Source organism: Plasmodium berghei (assembly GCF_900002375.2).
Source record: "Plasmodium berghei ANKA genome assembly, chromosome: 3".
In the NCBI taxonomy this organism is placed as follows: domain Eukaryota; phylum Apicomplexa; class Aconoidasida; order Haemosporida; family Plasmodiidae; genus Plasmodium; species Plasmodium berghei.
In genome coordinates this window covers 439837-454783 of record NC_036161.2, presented here as the reverse complement: position 1 = coordinate 454783, position 14947 = coordinate 439837, and the positions used below count along the sequence as shown (strand labels likewise).

Genomic DNA, 14947 nt, shown 5'->3' with positions numbered 1-14947 from the left:
ATTTTAATAAATGCTATAATTAAAATGGCATTTCAGTTTTTTCGTATTTAACGTTTGTGTATTCAATTTTCCAAGCAGGGCTTTTCATATGCTTGTAAAATATACATATATATATATATATATACTGCATATAATATATTTTGTTTACTATATATAGTATATTTATAATATTATTTTCCCTTTTATTTGGGCGTGTAAATGGAATGCCCCGAATATATATGCACTAGATATATCATGTTGTATTTTTCATTATTTTTCATTTTAATAGGATTTTTATTTATAATACTATTTTTTTTTATTATTTATTGAATGTTATATATGCATTTTTTTCCATTACTCTGGTGAATATTGTCAAATTATAATTTTCCAGTTTTGAAAAAAATAATATACACAATGTCTCGCATACAATACAAAATGAATACCGCAAAAAAATAACTGGAACTTTGTCAACACATTAAAATGTGTTGGAAACTAACAAACTAAGCAAGCCATCTTATGAAATCAGTCTACTATACATAAAAGTCATATATACCCATTCTTTAGTATATCATTCCAAAAAAAAAAAATGTATATCAATATGATCTAATAAAATAAAAGCACTTATAACATTTGGTAGATTGAATTGAAACGGATTTATACTGTTGTTTCACGAAAAAAAATTGTTAATTTTAAAATTAAAACAAATAGTGAAACACGAAATTGAAAAAAGTATATTCACATGTACATACATAAAAAATGGAACCCCAGCTAGCCAAAATGGTATAAATTCAAAAAAAAAAAAAAATACAAAATGGCTATTTTACTCTCCTTTTATTTGGGTAGAATAACCATATCAATAAGATATGGAATTGGAGTCAAATAGTATTCATAAACAATTTGAACATTTTTGTTTTTGAGAGTATGTTTTAAAAGGGTCATAACTTTTTTTTGAATATCTGAATTTGTTGGTTTAATTGAATAATATTGATCATATTTTTGATCTATTAAATAATTTATTATACGCAAATATTTAATATTTATTTGGTTTATAAAATTAGTGTTAGGACTAAATTGTTCGCTTAAAAAAAACAAATAAAATGATTGTAAGCTTATATAAAGCATCGAATAAAAGTTATAATTTATAGGTAGATTATTATTATCATTACTGAAATTGGAGATTTGATTTATTTCGTTTTGTTTTTGTTTTTTTTTGTTTTCTTTTTGTAAATGTGCATTATTTTTGCTATTCATATATATACAATTAATTATGTATAATATATGAGTCAAAACTGTGTGTATATTATCATACAAATATAACTGACATATAGACGTTAAAATAAAAAATAAATGTATCATCAATGATGTATTATATAATATAATACGATTTTTATTTTTTTCAAAAGTATGATTAAAACATATACGCAATATTTTTCTATCATAAATCCCCATTTTATTTAAATAAGATAATATACTCAATATATTTAAAAGGCTTATTTTTTTAAGATTTAACTTTTTATAAATATTATAAAATAATGATTTATCATAAATATTTAATCGTCCATAACTTATATATATACTACATAATAATCTATTATTATCCTTTATATTATTCATTAGTATTTTTTCTTTTATTATTTTTACAAGTTTCACTTTCATATCATAACTTTGTATATTGTCTGTGTAACTCATATAGTTTAAAACTGAACTCAAACAAATCAAATTAAACTTGTCTTTTTCATTCGCTAGTTTTATTTGTACTTTTTTTTTTTCCTCTAGCTTACTATTATTATCCATTTCTACCTTTTTAATGTTATTTAAATCATTTTGAGATATAATTTTTATAATTATTTCAATCATTTTTTTATCCAAGCATTTATAATATATTAATCCGTTCATAATTTTTATTATATTTACGGGATATATTTTATTTAATTCTTGCTCATTTGACATTCTTGTTTTTATATTTTTCAAAAATTTTTTCCAAATACTACCTATTCTTATAGTATTTCCTGTTTCATATTTCAAAATGTTATTCCATTTTTTTCCCTCAAAAGAATTAAAAAGATAAAAGCTTACAAAAAATGTATCATAGAAATAATTAGCTTTTGAGCAAATATTTAAAATATTGCTCAGAACTACTAAATCGATATTTTTAAATTTTGATATAACAAGTATAGTAAGAAAAAAAATTTGTAAATCAATAAATTTATGTTCATAATATATATTAATTAAGTGACTTAAGTATTTTAAAATATAATTTTCATCACATAAATTAACAGACTCATTTTTTTTCTTCGAATAATATATCAAATCTTTTGAAACTGTGCTTCCACTCAAACTTGATGAATTTTCCCTGGTTATATAACTGTTGTAATTTTTTTCATTATTATTATTACTATCTTTATTTATATTTTCTATTTTTTTTTTTGATCTATTAATATATAAAACTAATTTATATATATCCCTTTCAATCATATCATATATACTTGGAATTAAATATTTTAGAAGAATATCCTTGATTTTTTCCTTTTTATTAAAATTACAAGTAGGATTGTATAATTTTTTTTGATAAAATGTTAAAGAATAAATAAATTTTACAATTTCCTCAACAGTGAATTCATTACTTATTCTACAATCGCTATCCTTTATTGTTATGATATAAGAAAACTCATATTTTGAATTAGATTTATTTGATAATGTAATATTTCTTATTTTTTCATCTAAATTTTTTTTTATTTCTCCAAAATATTCAGTATCTTCATTTTTTTCTTTATCAAAATAAAATTTGAATTGACTTGGTATATTTTTTATTATTCTATTTAAATCATAGCAACTTGTTGTAATTATTTGATTTTTATTCTCTTTATTTGTAGAAAAAAAAAATGAAAAAAAAAAACTTAAACTATTTTCAAATATTTCAACAAAAATATTATGAAAACTTTTATTAGACATATGTGTTAAACTATATAAAATCGAAATAATATTTTTTGCAAAAAAAGTGTCTTTTGCTATGTTTTGATTTTTTAATTCCCTTATTGTGTATATTAATATGTTTTTTATTAAATTTATATATTCTTCATTTTGTATATTTTCCAACATATCATTGTTTTTATTTTTTCTCGCAATTTCTTTATTATCAATTATAAGTTCATATAACAATTTGCATATTTCTGTCATGGTAATAGACAAATCAGTAAAACTATTTTTTCCATTCTTAATTCCAATATTTGTAACATATGTTTTGTTTTCTTCTTTTTTTTGATTTATTTGAAAAAAACGAAAGGATAACATCCTCGCGAGTTCGTTAATATGATTAGTTGAAAATAAATTTGGATCACTTCTTTCCAATTTCATTGATATAATAAACACTTGGTTAAGTTCTTTAAATTTTAAGTGTGAATTATTTTTATTTATTTTTTCAAAAAGATATATTAATAAATTTCTACAAATCCTTTGCGCATCGTTAAAAAAATCTATATTTTTATAAATAATAATATTGTCTTTACGAATATAGAAATCAGAGCAAATCAAAAATGGGTATAATAAATTATCTATTATATTTAATTTATTTTTTGCGTTAACTTTTTTCCTCATTCTCTTAATATTTTCTTTAGCATCATCAACATTTAACAATTTTATTACAAATAAAATAAATAAATCTTTATTGCTTATTTTTTCATATAAATAATATATATCTTTTAGACTCAATTCTTGAAATGTTTTATATATTAACCATATATTTTTTTCTAAATGTTTATTTACTATTTCTTTATATCTTCTATAAAAATAGGATGCTTCAGTTGTAGGTTCGATTTCCATTTTATTTGTCATGATATTCACATCACAATTTTTATTATTTTTGTTTACTATTTGGATATTTTCATCTTTTCCAAAATTTTCTATATTGGATGAAAAAATTTTATTATCAATATAACAATCATTTAATAATTCTTTATTTGCTAAGCATTTTAATTCTTTGTGAAACCTCAAAAAATGACGCACACATTTTTTCCCTTCATTTTTATATTCCTGATTTGGCTTATTTCCATTATAAAATGAATAGTGTTGAATTCTTCTATTTATTTTTAGAAATGAATATTTATCCCTATTGTTGATGTTGTTAATTATTTTTACAAATTCACAAAATGCAAAGTGGATTTTAGATTTTATTAAAATCATATTATACTCAAAACATTATGCATTTTTCATTTTACCATTATGGCGAGTTAAGGCTGCTTTCAGGACTAATCAAGATTGCAAAAATATTAATATAAAAATAACAAATAAATATGTATATAAAGAAAAAATTGAATAATCAAAGGGAATGATATTCCTAAAATAATTGATAATAAATTCCAATGGTTTTATAAAAATTATTCTTTTTTCATATACAACATGTTGTGAAATATTATTTTGGAGAATATTATTAATTTTCATTCCGTTTTTATTTATTATTGCATTGCCATCATATTGATATATGCTCTCCTGTATATTATAATTAATTTTGTGACATTACAAAAATGAAAAAAAAAAAAAAATCCAATGGTAAAGAGAGCATTATTTACAAAACACATAAACAGTTTAATATTTATAAAATTTATAAACTAAAAAAAATCCAACATTTTAATATGCCATCCTTTACTACTTAAAAATAAGTACAAAAGACCTGAATAATTAGATATAATAATTGCGGTTAATTTATTTAGAGAAATAATAAAATAGTATGCCAAAATAATGGAAAATATTTCAAAAAAAAAAAAAAAAAAAACATGCAAGGTAACTATTGATACAATTCAAAAAGAATATGACCATGTTCATAAAAAAAAAAAAACAGATATATATATACGATATAGCAAGCCAATTAATATATATCAGAAGAGGATTGTAAAATTATTAAATACTAATGCAAACCAAGTAACAAATGTTATAGAAGGAAATAATAAAAATGTAAATAATTCAAGAAATATGCAAAATGAACAAGTTTGTATTTATGCAGTAGGCAATAATATTATTCGATCTTTTTATCTTCTTCAGGATATTGTAAGTTATTATTGTAAATTTTTAGCATCAATAAATTCCCCTAAACATAGTATACTCACAAATAGAACTAATACTGTCGGCATATCTACCAATAATAATAATAATAATAATAATAAAACTACGAATTCTAAAATACCCCCAAAAATAAAACACATTGATTATTCAGGTCATTTAGACATAAATATAAATAGTGGAACATTATTAATGAACGATAATATAATATCTAATACATATATTATAAAAGATATATTTTTAAATGACAACTATGATAGTTTAATAAATTTTGCAAAAACACCATATAATACTAGATTCCATAAATATTCAGAGGTAATTTCTCCATTATTATTTTCCACATTTTTGTAACCCTATATATACATATTTTATAATATTTCAACTTAAATGTGTATATATTAATTTCCTTTAAAATGTTTGTTTTTTTTTAATATCTTTATACATTATTGCTTATAGCATTTATATTTTTTATTTTATTTTTTTTATTTTTTTTTGTAGAGAACTAAGGAAAGAAGAGTAACATATGTTAGTATTTCAATAAAAAAGAAAAATAAAAATAGCTAAATATATTTTCCCCTTTTTTTATGTTCATACTTTTTTTTTTAATCAATATATATGTAGCATTTTCCATCATAACCATATATGCATATACTACAACAATTTAACTTGTTTTGTAAAGCATTCAAAATTAATATACTTTATTTCTGTTAAATATAAATGTATATATCCATTTATTTAGTACCTTTAAAAAGCTAGCCAAAATATGTTAAGGAAAAAAAAATATGCGACCTTAATTTTTTTGGCATATTTTTTTGACTCAAGTTATTCTGTAATATAAATATAGCATGATTTCCATTATCAAATTTCGAATGGTTATTTAAAAAAAATAGTAACGAAATAAAAGAATGGATAATAGCAATCATTAAGACGATGCGTAAATTAAATACCACGTCATTTCTATGTACTTCAAAAAAAAAAAAATATATATTATATATATATATATATATATGTATGTATGTATGACCTTTTCTCATTGTTAGCATCATATAATAATGGATATACACTCACTGGGATAATATTTCGATCAGACTTTTAAATATCAAAAAATGTAAAGATGATATTATTTTTATTCTCTGTGAATTAAACTTTATTTATATAATTATTTCCATGGATTTTCAAAAGGCGATAATAAAATGGGTAGAAAAAAAAAAAAGTTTTAAAATAGGAAAAAAACTAAGTCCCAGAAAATTATATTTTTTTAAAAGAGCTGCGAAAAAAGATATATTAGCAAACCTTTCAAACATTAATGTTGTCAAAGATAGTACTCTATATGTTGATTTGTTTCAAAAGAGGAAAACTGATATAAAACATGAAAATAAATACAATAACATAAATTCTAATAGTAAAAAATATGAACTTCTGAATGTAACCAACAATAACAACCACAGATATAACGATAATTATAAGAATCACAATTATTTGCTTAAAATTATAATTTTAAATCTGAAAAATATTACATTTTTATTAGGAAAAAATGATTTACAAATACATCGTATATTATGTCACACATTTAGAGAGGGGTTAACCTCTCTCCATTATGAATTAATTTCCAAGAAAAATGAGAAACCAAATAATTTCATACTCAAGTATATAACATTGGAATCTGTAATTAATTTATTTAACTATTATATATATGTAAAAATATATTATTATGATTTTTTAAATACACTTTTGAGATATATATTTTATAATTTTGAAGACATAAAAAATGAAAATAATATATATATGATGCCCTACAAATTACGCATTAGTTTTTTAAAATCGTGTGTAGATTTAAAAATACAAATAAATAAAATATTAAAAAAAAATAAAACACAAAAGTCATTTATTAGTTGTTATGGAAATCTTTTTCTTAATTCTTCCTCATATTATTATTTACAAAATTGTATTATAACAAAGGATGGATCGTCTTCTCTTCATTCATTATCACATCAGTATCCTAGAATTGTGAAAATATCTAACTATCATAATAAAAATAGAAAAATATGTAGATACAAAGCTTGCGTAGAATCCCCTTTATATAAAACAGGCCCATATGGGTTTGTAGACTATTTCATAAAAAATAATATAAAAAAAAAAAAATATGTCCACTTTTTTTTGATTAAAAAAACGTATTATAAAAATTTAAATTACGAAAAATATACGATTAGAAAATATAAAAATTCAATGAACAATTGTGTAGATCTGATAAATAAATGTATCTCCATTTGCTTAAATGTAAACATTGAAAAAAAACAAGTTGTAGATTATGTTAAAATTTTGAAAAAGAAATATATGGCATATGAAGCATGGAAAAGTATATTAAGCATTGATAAATTCAATCAACAAATTTTCGATTTATTAAAAAAGGATATATCTTTTTTTAGTATTGATGATTTGATAATTATTATGAAATATTTTATAAAAATCGAAAAAAATATGCACAAAAAAAAAAAAAAAATAAAACAGCTAGCCAACTATTTATCAAATAGCTACCTTATAAATAATATGCATATAAAAGAGGGATGGAATGGGAAATTAAAAAAAAATAGTCATATAAATAATTACAATATAAAACAAATAAAAGACCTTATATCAATATTATCGAAATGCAAGTATCGTTATAATGAAAATTTATTAGCAAATATAAGTACATATATTTTAGAAAATATACACACAATAAGTTCAAAGGATTTAGTCCAATTTGTTATTAGCATGTACATAATATTAAAGAATAAAGACAGCCAATTTTTGTACCAAATTATGAACATGTACAAACCGCCTAACAAATTAAAAAGGGCAAATAATGAAATAAACGATGTTTTCTTTAAAATAAACCGTACGAATAATCAAATATCATATAGAACGCTAAATAAGAATAAACCGAAAAATAGCAACAATTGTGGAATCAAAAATAAAAACAACAAAACTGTCGAACGGGAAAACCACGCTTGTTTAGAATATAAAAAGAATGAACAAAATGATGATAAATATTTTAGAGTGTTTGAAAAAAATTTGAAAATAAAAAAATTATTGTTATTTATAAAAATATTGACGGATAATAATATATATATAAACGAATCCTGGTCAGAATATTTTATTTATTTAATAAAAAGAAAATTTAATATCATAACAAATGAAAACTTATTGGATCTTTTATTTCATGTATTATCACATATGCAGTCTAGATATATATTTTCAGATTTTTTTTTTTTAAATAATATTAATAATAAATATAATATATATAAAAATATAAATTTTAAAAAACTTCCTTTATTCTATGATTTCCCGTCGCTTGTGCAAATAGCATTGTTCCTTAGTTTTCACATTTACAATAAATATACATTCAATATGACTAGAGCTTTGATGTTTACCATTTTAGATATATATATCAAAAGCTTTCAAAGAAAAGTTGACGCTCACGAAGAGGCCAACAAAAATAATGTCAACGTAGTCGGAAATGATAATAGCACCCAATCTGTTGAATTCCCAAATGTAAAAGTCAAAAGTAATTGCACGGATAACCTAGAGCAGCTAGCCATTTCATGTGATCAGAATTTTTTTGACAAAGTGAGGGAAAAAAATTTTTATGTGCATGACCTAAAAATATATGAAAAAAAAAAAAATAATAAATATATGAAAAAAAAAGAAAAAAAAAAGAAACAAGCACTTATAAATAAAATTAATAAAATTGATGTAAATCAAATATTTACTTTTGAAGAATTAAAAAATCATTTACTTTTACAAAAGCATACAATATCACAAGAAACAACAATAACCGAAATTATTCCAGACTCAAGAAATAGCACTCTTAATAAAGAAAAAGACAAATATGTAGAAATAAGAAATGATCATAAATGTGAAAATGATATAAATAAAGAAAATATTTCCTTAATTTATTATCCCAAACAAATGGAAAGTATATTTAATGATAGAGTCAAGACTGACCAGAATAAAAGTTGCAATAATTTTAATTTAGAAAAATATCTTTATGCCGATACAAAAGAAAATAGAAATAAATCAGAATATTTTTTTAGTGAAATAAATAAGGAGACAATATTTTATTCACATTCATATAAAAATCATGATGCTAATAATAGTGATAATTATGAGAATGAACAAACTTATAGGATGTATAAAAATAACAATTATTTTGATAAATTAGCATTTTCAAGAAATATAATTTTAATAATATATAACTTTATTTTTTATTTTACAAACAATAGTAGTATTTCTATACATCCATCACTTTTATATCAAGAAATAATGTTAAAAAAAATTTCATATAAAGAATTAAAAATATTATATGAAGCTTATACAATATCTTCTTATTATATTAATTTGTCCATAAATATTGAACAAGTCATGAATAATAATAAAAATGCATCTTCTTCGAAAATGCATAAAACTATATTATCAAGTTTGCGTGAAATGGTGAGTAATAAAGGAAAGAAAAAAATTTTACTAAATGGATTAATCATTGAGTTTGTTCCATTTTGTTCCATTTTGTTTTATTGCTTATTTTTTCCACCTTTTTGCAGAATCTCAAAAAAGAAATCATAAGCGAATTTGTTCTCCACCCCTTTAAAATTGATATTTGCATAAAAAACTGATTTAAAATTTTTTTTTTGTGTTAATTTGCGTACATACAATAGATAGTCACATACATCATTTGGCATGTAAAAAATGTTTTCGAACAAGATATTATGAAAAATACAAAGCATTCGACAAATTTCATAAAATGAAAAAGTATCAAAATTTATGATTTTTCCATAGATACATATAAAACTAAGATCTATAAATTTTTTCTTCATTGTTTTTTTTTTCATTTTTAATTTTCCTATGTAATACAGTGTATTGAAACAAAATAGTAGCAATTAGATTTCATCCTCACTATTTTTTTTCCTTTTTTTGTTTTTATTTTTTTTTTCATTTTCTTGTAATTTTGTTGAAACACTTAATATATTAGATGGTTCAGAAAACTCTGAATATTTTTTTTCAAAATTGCTGATATTTATTTCCTCACCCTTTCGTTTTCTAATAACATTTTCTTCTTTTTCTACATCAGTTTGTTTGTTCTGATTTTCCAATTCATCTTTTCTTTGATTTTTTTCGAGGTAATTATTTTCTATATTTGGTATGCCGCTTCTTGTTTTATTTAATGTGAAATCTTCATTATCTATATATTCAGATATTTCATTTTTTATGATTTGTTTCTGTTTCTTATTATTATCTTGAAGTTCGATATCAATTGTTTCTTTTTCTAAAAGTTCAAACTTGTGAGTTTGTTCATTTTCCATACAATCTTGAATATCAGTAGAATACTCTATATTATTTTGAGAGCAAATTTGAGAAGGAGTTGGATCTATTAGTTTACAAAACTGATCCTCTGTTAGTTCTTCTTCATACATAAGATTAGAATTAATTACTTTTCGCGTTCTCTTAAAATTTATTTCATTTGTTTCAACAATGTCCTCACAAAATAAATGAACTGGCAAATCTGACTCGCATATTAACTTCTTCGATTTTATTAGGATTCGTTCGATTTCGTCAGCCACACTTGTTTCATTAACTCGGTCAGAACCCAAATCATTAACTCGGTCAGAACCCAAATCGTTAACTCGGTCAGAACCCAAATCGTTAACTCGGTCAGAACCCAAATCGTTAACTCGGTCAACCTCGTCTTTTTCCTTTTCCTCGTCAATTTCATCCTCGCTCATGTATCGAAACTGCGACTTTTGTGTTTCCTTCTGACGAATGGATTGCAAAAGTGAAAATAGATCCTCTCCAAAATATTCCCTGTCAAAATTGAGAAAATATTCGAGTTCCTCTGGGTTTCGACTCATATATTCATTGAGCATGATAGGATTAGTTGGGTATAAATTGGGGTCATATTTTTGATTTTTTTGAATAATATTTTTTAATTTTTTTTGTCTATCATTATCATTATATATTTTATTAAATAACCCTGCTTGTATAACTTTATCATTTATATTGAGTTTATCTTTTGCTTTTTGAAAAACTAATTCTTCTACACTTGAAATAGTGATAAATCGGAAAACTTTTACAATATTTTTTTGCCCTATTCTATGGCATCTACACATTGCTTGTATATCTTGATGTGGATTAAAATCGCTATCAAATATAATTACAGTATCTGCTGCTTGTAAATTTAGTCCCAAACTTCCAGATCTTGTAGACAATATAAATATCATAGGTTCATCTAATTTAGATTCTTGAGTTAATAAATCTGAATCTTTATTTTTAAATATTTCTTCAGAATTATTTACAAACATTGATTCATTAAAATTATCTATAATTTCTCTACGATTTGATAAACTAACACTACCATCAAGTCTATGATATTTATATCCTCGAAGTTCAAAATAATCAGAAAGTATATCCATTAGTTTTGTCATTTGACAAAATAATAAGATTTTATGTTTGAATTTTAATAATTTAGGTATCATTCTATCTAATACTTCAAATTTACCACTCGATTTAATTATAAAATCATTAATGTCATAATTATATGTAAATAAAAATGGATGATTAACAACCTTACGCAATTGCATAATCGTATTTTGAAATGATTTTGTATTTAATGTACCATCTGAATTAACTTGTTTAAAACTTTTATTTTCTATTTGTTTATATAATACTTTCTGATATAATGATAATTGTACATATATATTATATTCATATTTTTTGGGCAGAAATTCTAATACATCTTTTTTCAAACGTCTAAGCATAAAAGGTAAAAGGATAGTATGCAATCTATTAATAATAAGTAGTTCTTCTTCTTCTGTCATAATTTCATATACATTTTTTTCATTATATAATGGAAATGAAAACCATTTTTCAAAATCTGTAGATGAAGAAAATATTTTTGGAAGTAAAAAATTTAAAAGAGCCCACAATTCTTTCATATTATTTTGTAAAGGAGTACCTGTTAATAATATACGATATTTACTGATAAATAATGATAGAATAGAATGAAGTTTAGAATTATCATTTTTTATTCTATGCCCTTCATCTATTATTATATAATTCCACGATATCTTTCCTAATATATTTTTCTCTTTAATTATAATATCAAATGTAGTTAAACATATATCATAATTATTTTCTAATAATATTTTGTTAATATCTTTTCTTTCATTTTTATTTCCTTTATAAGTTATAACTTTTAAAGTTGGGCACCATTTCTCAAATTCATTTATCCAATTTGGTAAAGTAGATAATGGGACAATAATTATATTTTTTCCAATTTGATTATATATTTCAGAAGAATTATTAGTTTCACAATTTTTGTTATTTTCGTTTTTTATATTACACATTTTTAACTCTTTAAGATAAGCAAATAAACTTATTGTTTGTACAGTTTTCCCTAATCCCATTTCATCTGCTAATATTCCATTTAAATTATTATTATGTAAAGAAACTAGCCATTCTAATCCGTCTAATTGATATTGCATTAAACTCCCTCCAATTAATATAGATGGTTGTTTTAGAATTTTATTTTTAATTGTATGTGCAACATCATAATATTTTTTTCTCATATTTATAGATTCTTTTGTAAAATCAGAAATAATAACATCTGTTTTTCCTTTTTGATATAATACAGAATGTGACATATTATTAAGAAATTTATCTGTTATATCTAACATTTCTTGTATTCTTTTATTTTTCACATTTTTTATTAATTTGATATATTCATCCATATTATTTTCCCTTAATAATTTTAATCTTTCTTTTTCTTCTCTTTTTAATATAATTTGTTTTTTTTCATTTATATAACTCATTTGCTCATAACATAAGGTTGCAAATAATTTTTCATTTTCTTTTTTTTCTTGATCTATCATATTTATATATATATTATGATTTTTAAAACCTTTCCAGTTGTCTAATAATATAAATTGTTTTAAACTTTTTATTTTTCTATTCATTTTATAATTTTTTTTTTGTAACTCATATATGTATTCACATATTTTATTTTTCTTATTTACATCAATAGCATTATCTAATTTTTTTTTTATATAATTATTTTTATCTTGATTTTGTGTGCTCATTTTTTTTTTTTCTTTTTTTACATTTCTAAGCTTTGACAAGAATGGATGTTGTTCTTTATCACTGTTTTTTGAAATTGATTCATTTTCATATATAGTATCATTTTTTATTAATTTTTTTTTTTCTTTTTCTTTATATTCACTATTTACATATTTGATAGGTATTTTCATACATTGGGTATCACTTATTATGTTAAAACCAAACATTGCATTTATAATATCAGTTCTTAATATGTTTTGATTTCTTTCAATTGCTTTAGCATTTTCTTGATTTGAAAAAAACTTTCTAATATTATTCATTTCGTTTTCCACCTTATCTGTTATATTCGTATCTGAACTATTTTTATTTATAATATTTTGAATATTTTGAAAATATGAAATGCTCATATTATTAATCATTGCGTATTTTGTATATATACTATCTATATATCGAAAATATGCATTTTTATTTTTTTCTAAATGTTTAAAATTATTCAATTCATCCTTATCAATTGTTAATTCGTTTAAATTTCGACAATCTTTAATATTTACATTTTTCACTATTTTTTTATCATTATTACTAGAAGAATCCGATAATAGACAGCTACTATCTGAATTGTTTGAATCTTGTTCATATAAATTTGGAATAGTTTGGCTTGGTATATTACAATATTTATATTTACCATCTTTTTCTAAATCTGCATTTTTTTCAACTATTTTTTTTGATTTTTTATATTTTTTAATTTTATCTCTATAAAGTAAAAATCTTATTTTTACTCCTATATCAACAAATTGATTTAATATATTTTTTGGGTATTTTTCCAAATGTTTATTGTTATTTCCAAAACTTCTAATAAAATTTATGTTATCATTTATATATTTATTTAACGCTGCACTCATAGAAATTTGTTTATCTTTTCGTATTTGTAAATGCTCACTTAAATGGATATATTTAGACACGTCCAATTCATTGTCTTTTTCTATTTTATGATTTATATTTGTTTCAATTCTGTGTGAAGATTTGCTCATTTTACTTTTTCCAATAATATTTATTTTATCATATTTGTCTACTTCATTTTTATTATTTATATTAATATTTTCCAAGTTTTTGAAGTTTTCTTGTATATCTTGATTCAAAAAATTTTTTTTTTCATTGTTTTGGCAAATGTCAATGTTATAATTTGTAGAATTTTCCTCTAAACTTCCTGCATCGCAATTTCTGATCATGTTGTAAATAAAATGTGTTGTTATTAATAAAGTGTTGATATAAAAAATGGGAATATACGATATATCTTTGGTATTTTATTAATATGTTATTAATATCTTATGAATATTTTATTTATTTGTAAAACACAAAACCTAAAACAGAGAAATGTTTTATTAAAATGAAAAATCATAGAATCATCTTTATATTCATTATGTGTGGATATGAATAGAGCAACATACTTTGAATATATGTTCAAGATATAAAGTCGAATAGCATTATTTTTCAAAAAAAATATTTATGATTTAACATAATTTGTTAACTTTAAATAAGCATGTTTTATATTTTTTTCCAAACTTTATTTGTCTTATTTAAAAAAAAATAGCATTCATATTAAATAGTTAAAAACAAAAACACAGATTATAAAAATCTGGCTTGTTTTATTTTTGGAAATTATTTTACTATAAGTTTTAATTATTCTGTCATTTGGTCATTTGCCAAAATAAAAACAAAAACAAAAGAAATCATAAAATAATGAAAAAAACTTACAAAAATTAAATGACATATAGAATTATATGCATGTATCCATATTTATATATGATAAATTATATTGAAAGGTAAAAAA

The 14947-nt window shown here is 21.5% G+C and overlaps 4 protein-coding genes across 4 annotated transcripts; 2 read left to right on the top strand and 2 right to left on the bottom strand.

Annotated features, from left to right (window-relative positions):
• Positions 1–810: 810 nt before the first annotated feature.
• PBANKA_0313000 (conserved Plasmodium protein, unknown function) lies at positions 811–4158 on the bottom strand (the record flags this gene model as incomplete). The annotated part of the gene is made up of 1 exon (XM_034567230.1): positions 811–4158. One exon carries the CDS (start codon positions 4156–4158, stop codon positions 811–813), a length of 3348 nt encoding a protein of 1115 aa, XP_034420013.1.
• Positions 4159–4713: 555 nt separating this feature from the next.
• PBANKA_0312900 (conserved Plasmodium protein, unknown function) lies at positions 4714–5595 on the top strand (the record flags this gene model as incomplete). Its single annotated transcript, XM_034567219.1, has 2 exons — positions 4714–5346; positions 5530–5595. 2 exons carry the CDS (start codon positions 4714–4716, stop codon positions 5593–5595), a joined length of 699 nt encoding a protein of 232 aa, XP_034420012.1.
• A 603-nt stretch (positions 5596–6198) lies between these two features.
• On the top strand, positions 6199–9683 carry PBANKA_0312800 (conserved Plasmodium protein, unknown function; the record flags this gene model as incomplete). Its single annotated transcript, XM_034567208.1, has 2 exons — positions 6199–9504; positions 9612–9683. 2 exons carry the CDS (start codon positions 6199–6201, stop codon positions 9681–9683), a joined length of 3378 nt encoding a protein of 1125 aa, XP_034420011.1.
• Positions 9684–9947: 264 nt separating this feature from the next.
• PBANKA_0312700 (DEAD/DEAH box helicase, putative) lies at positions 9948–14345 on the bottom strand (the record flags this gene model as incomplete). Its single annotated transcript, XM_034567197.1, has 1 exon — positions 9948–14345. One exon carries the CDS (start codon positions 14343–14345, stop codon positions 9948–9950), a length of 4398 nt encoding a protein of 1465 aa, XP_034420010.1.
• Between the last annotated feature and the right edge of the window lie 602 nt (positions 14346–14947).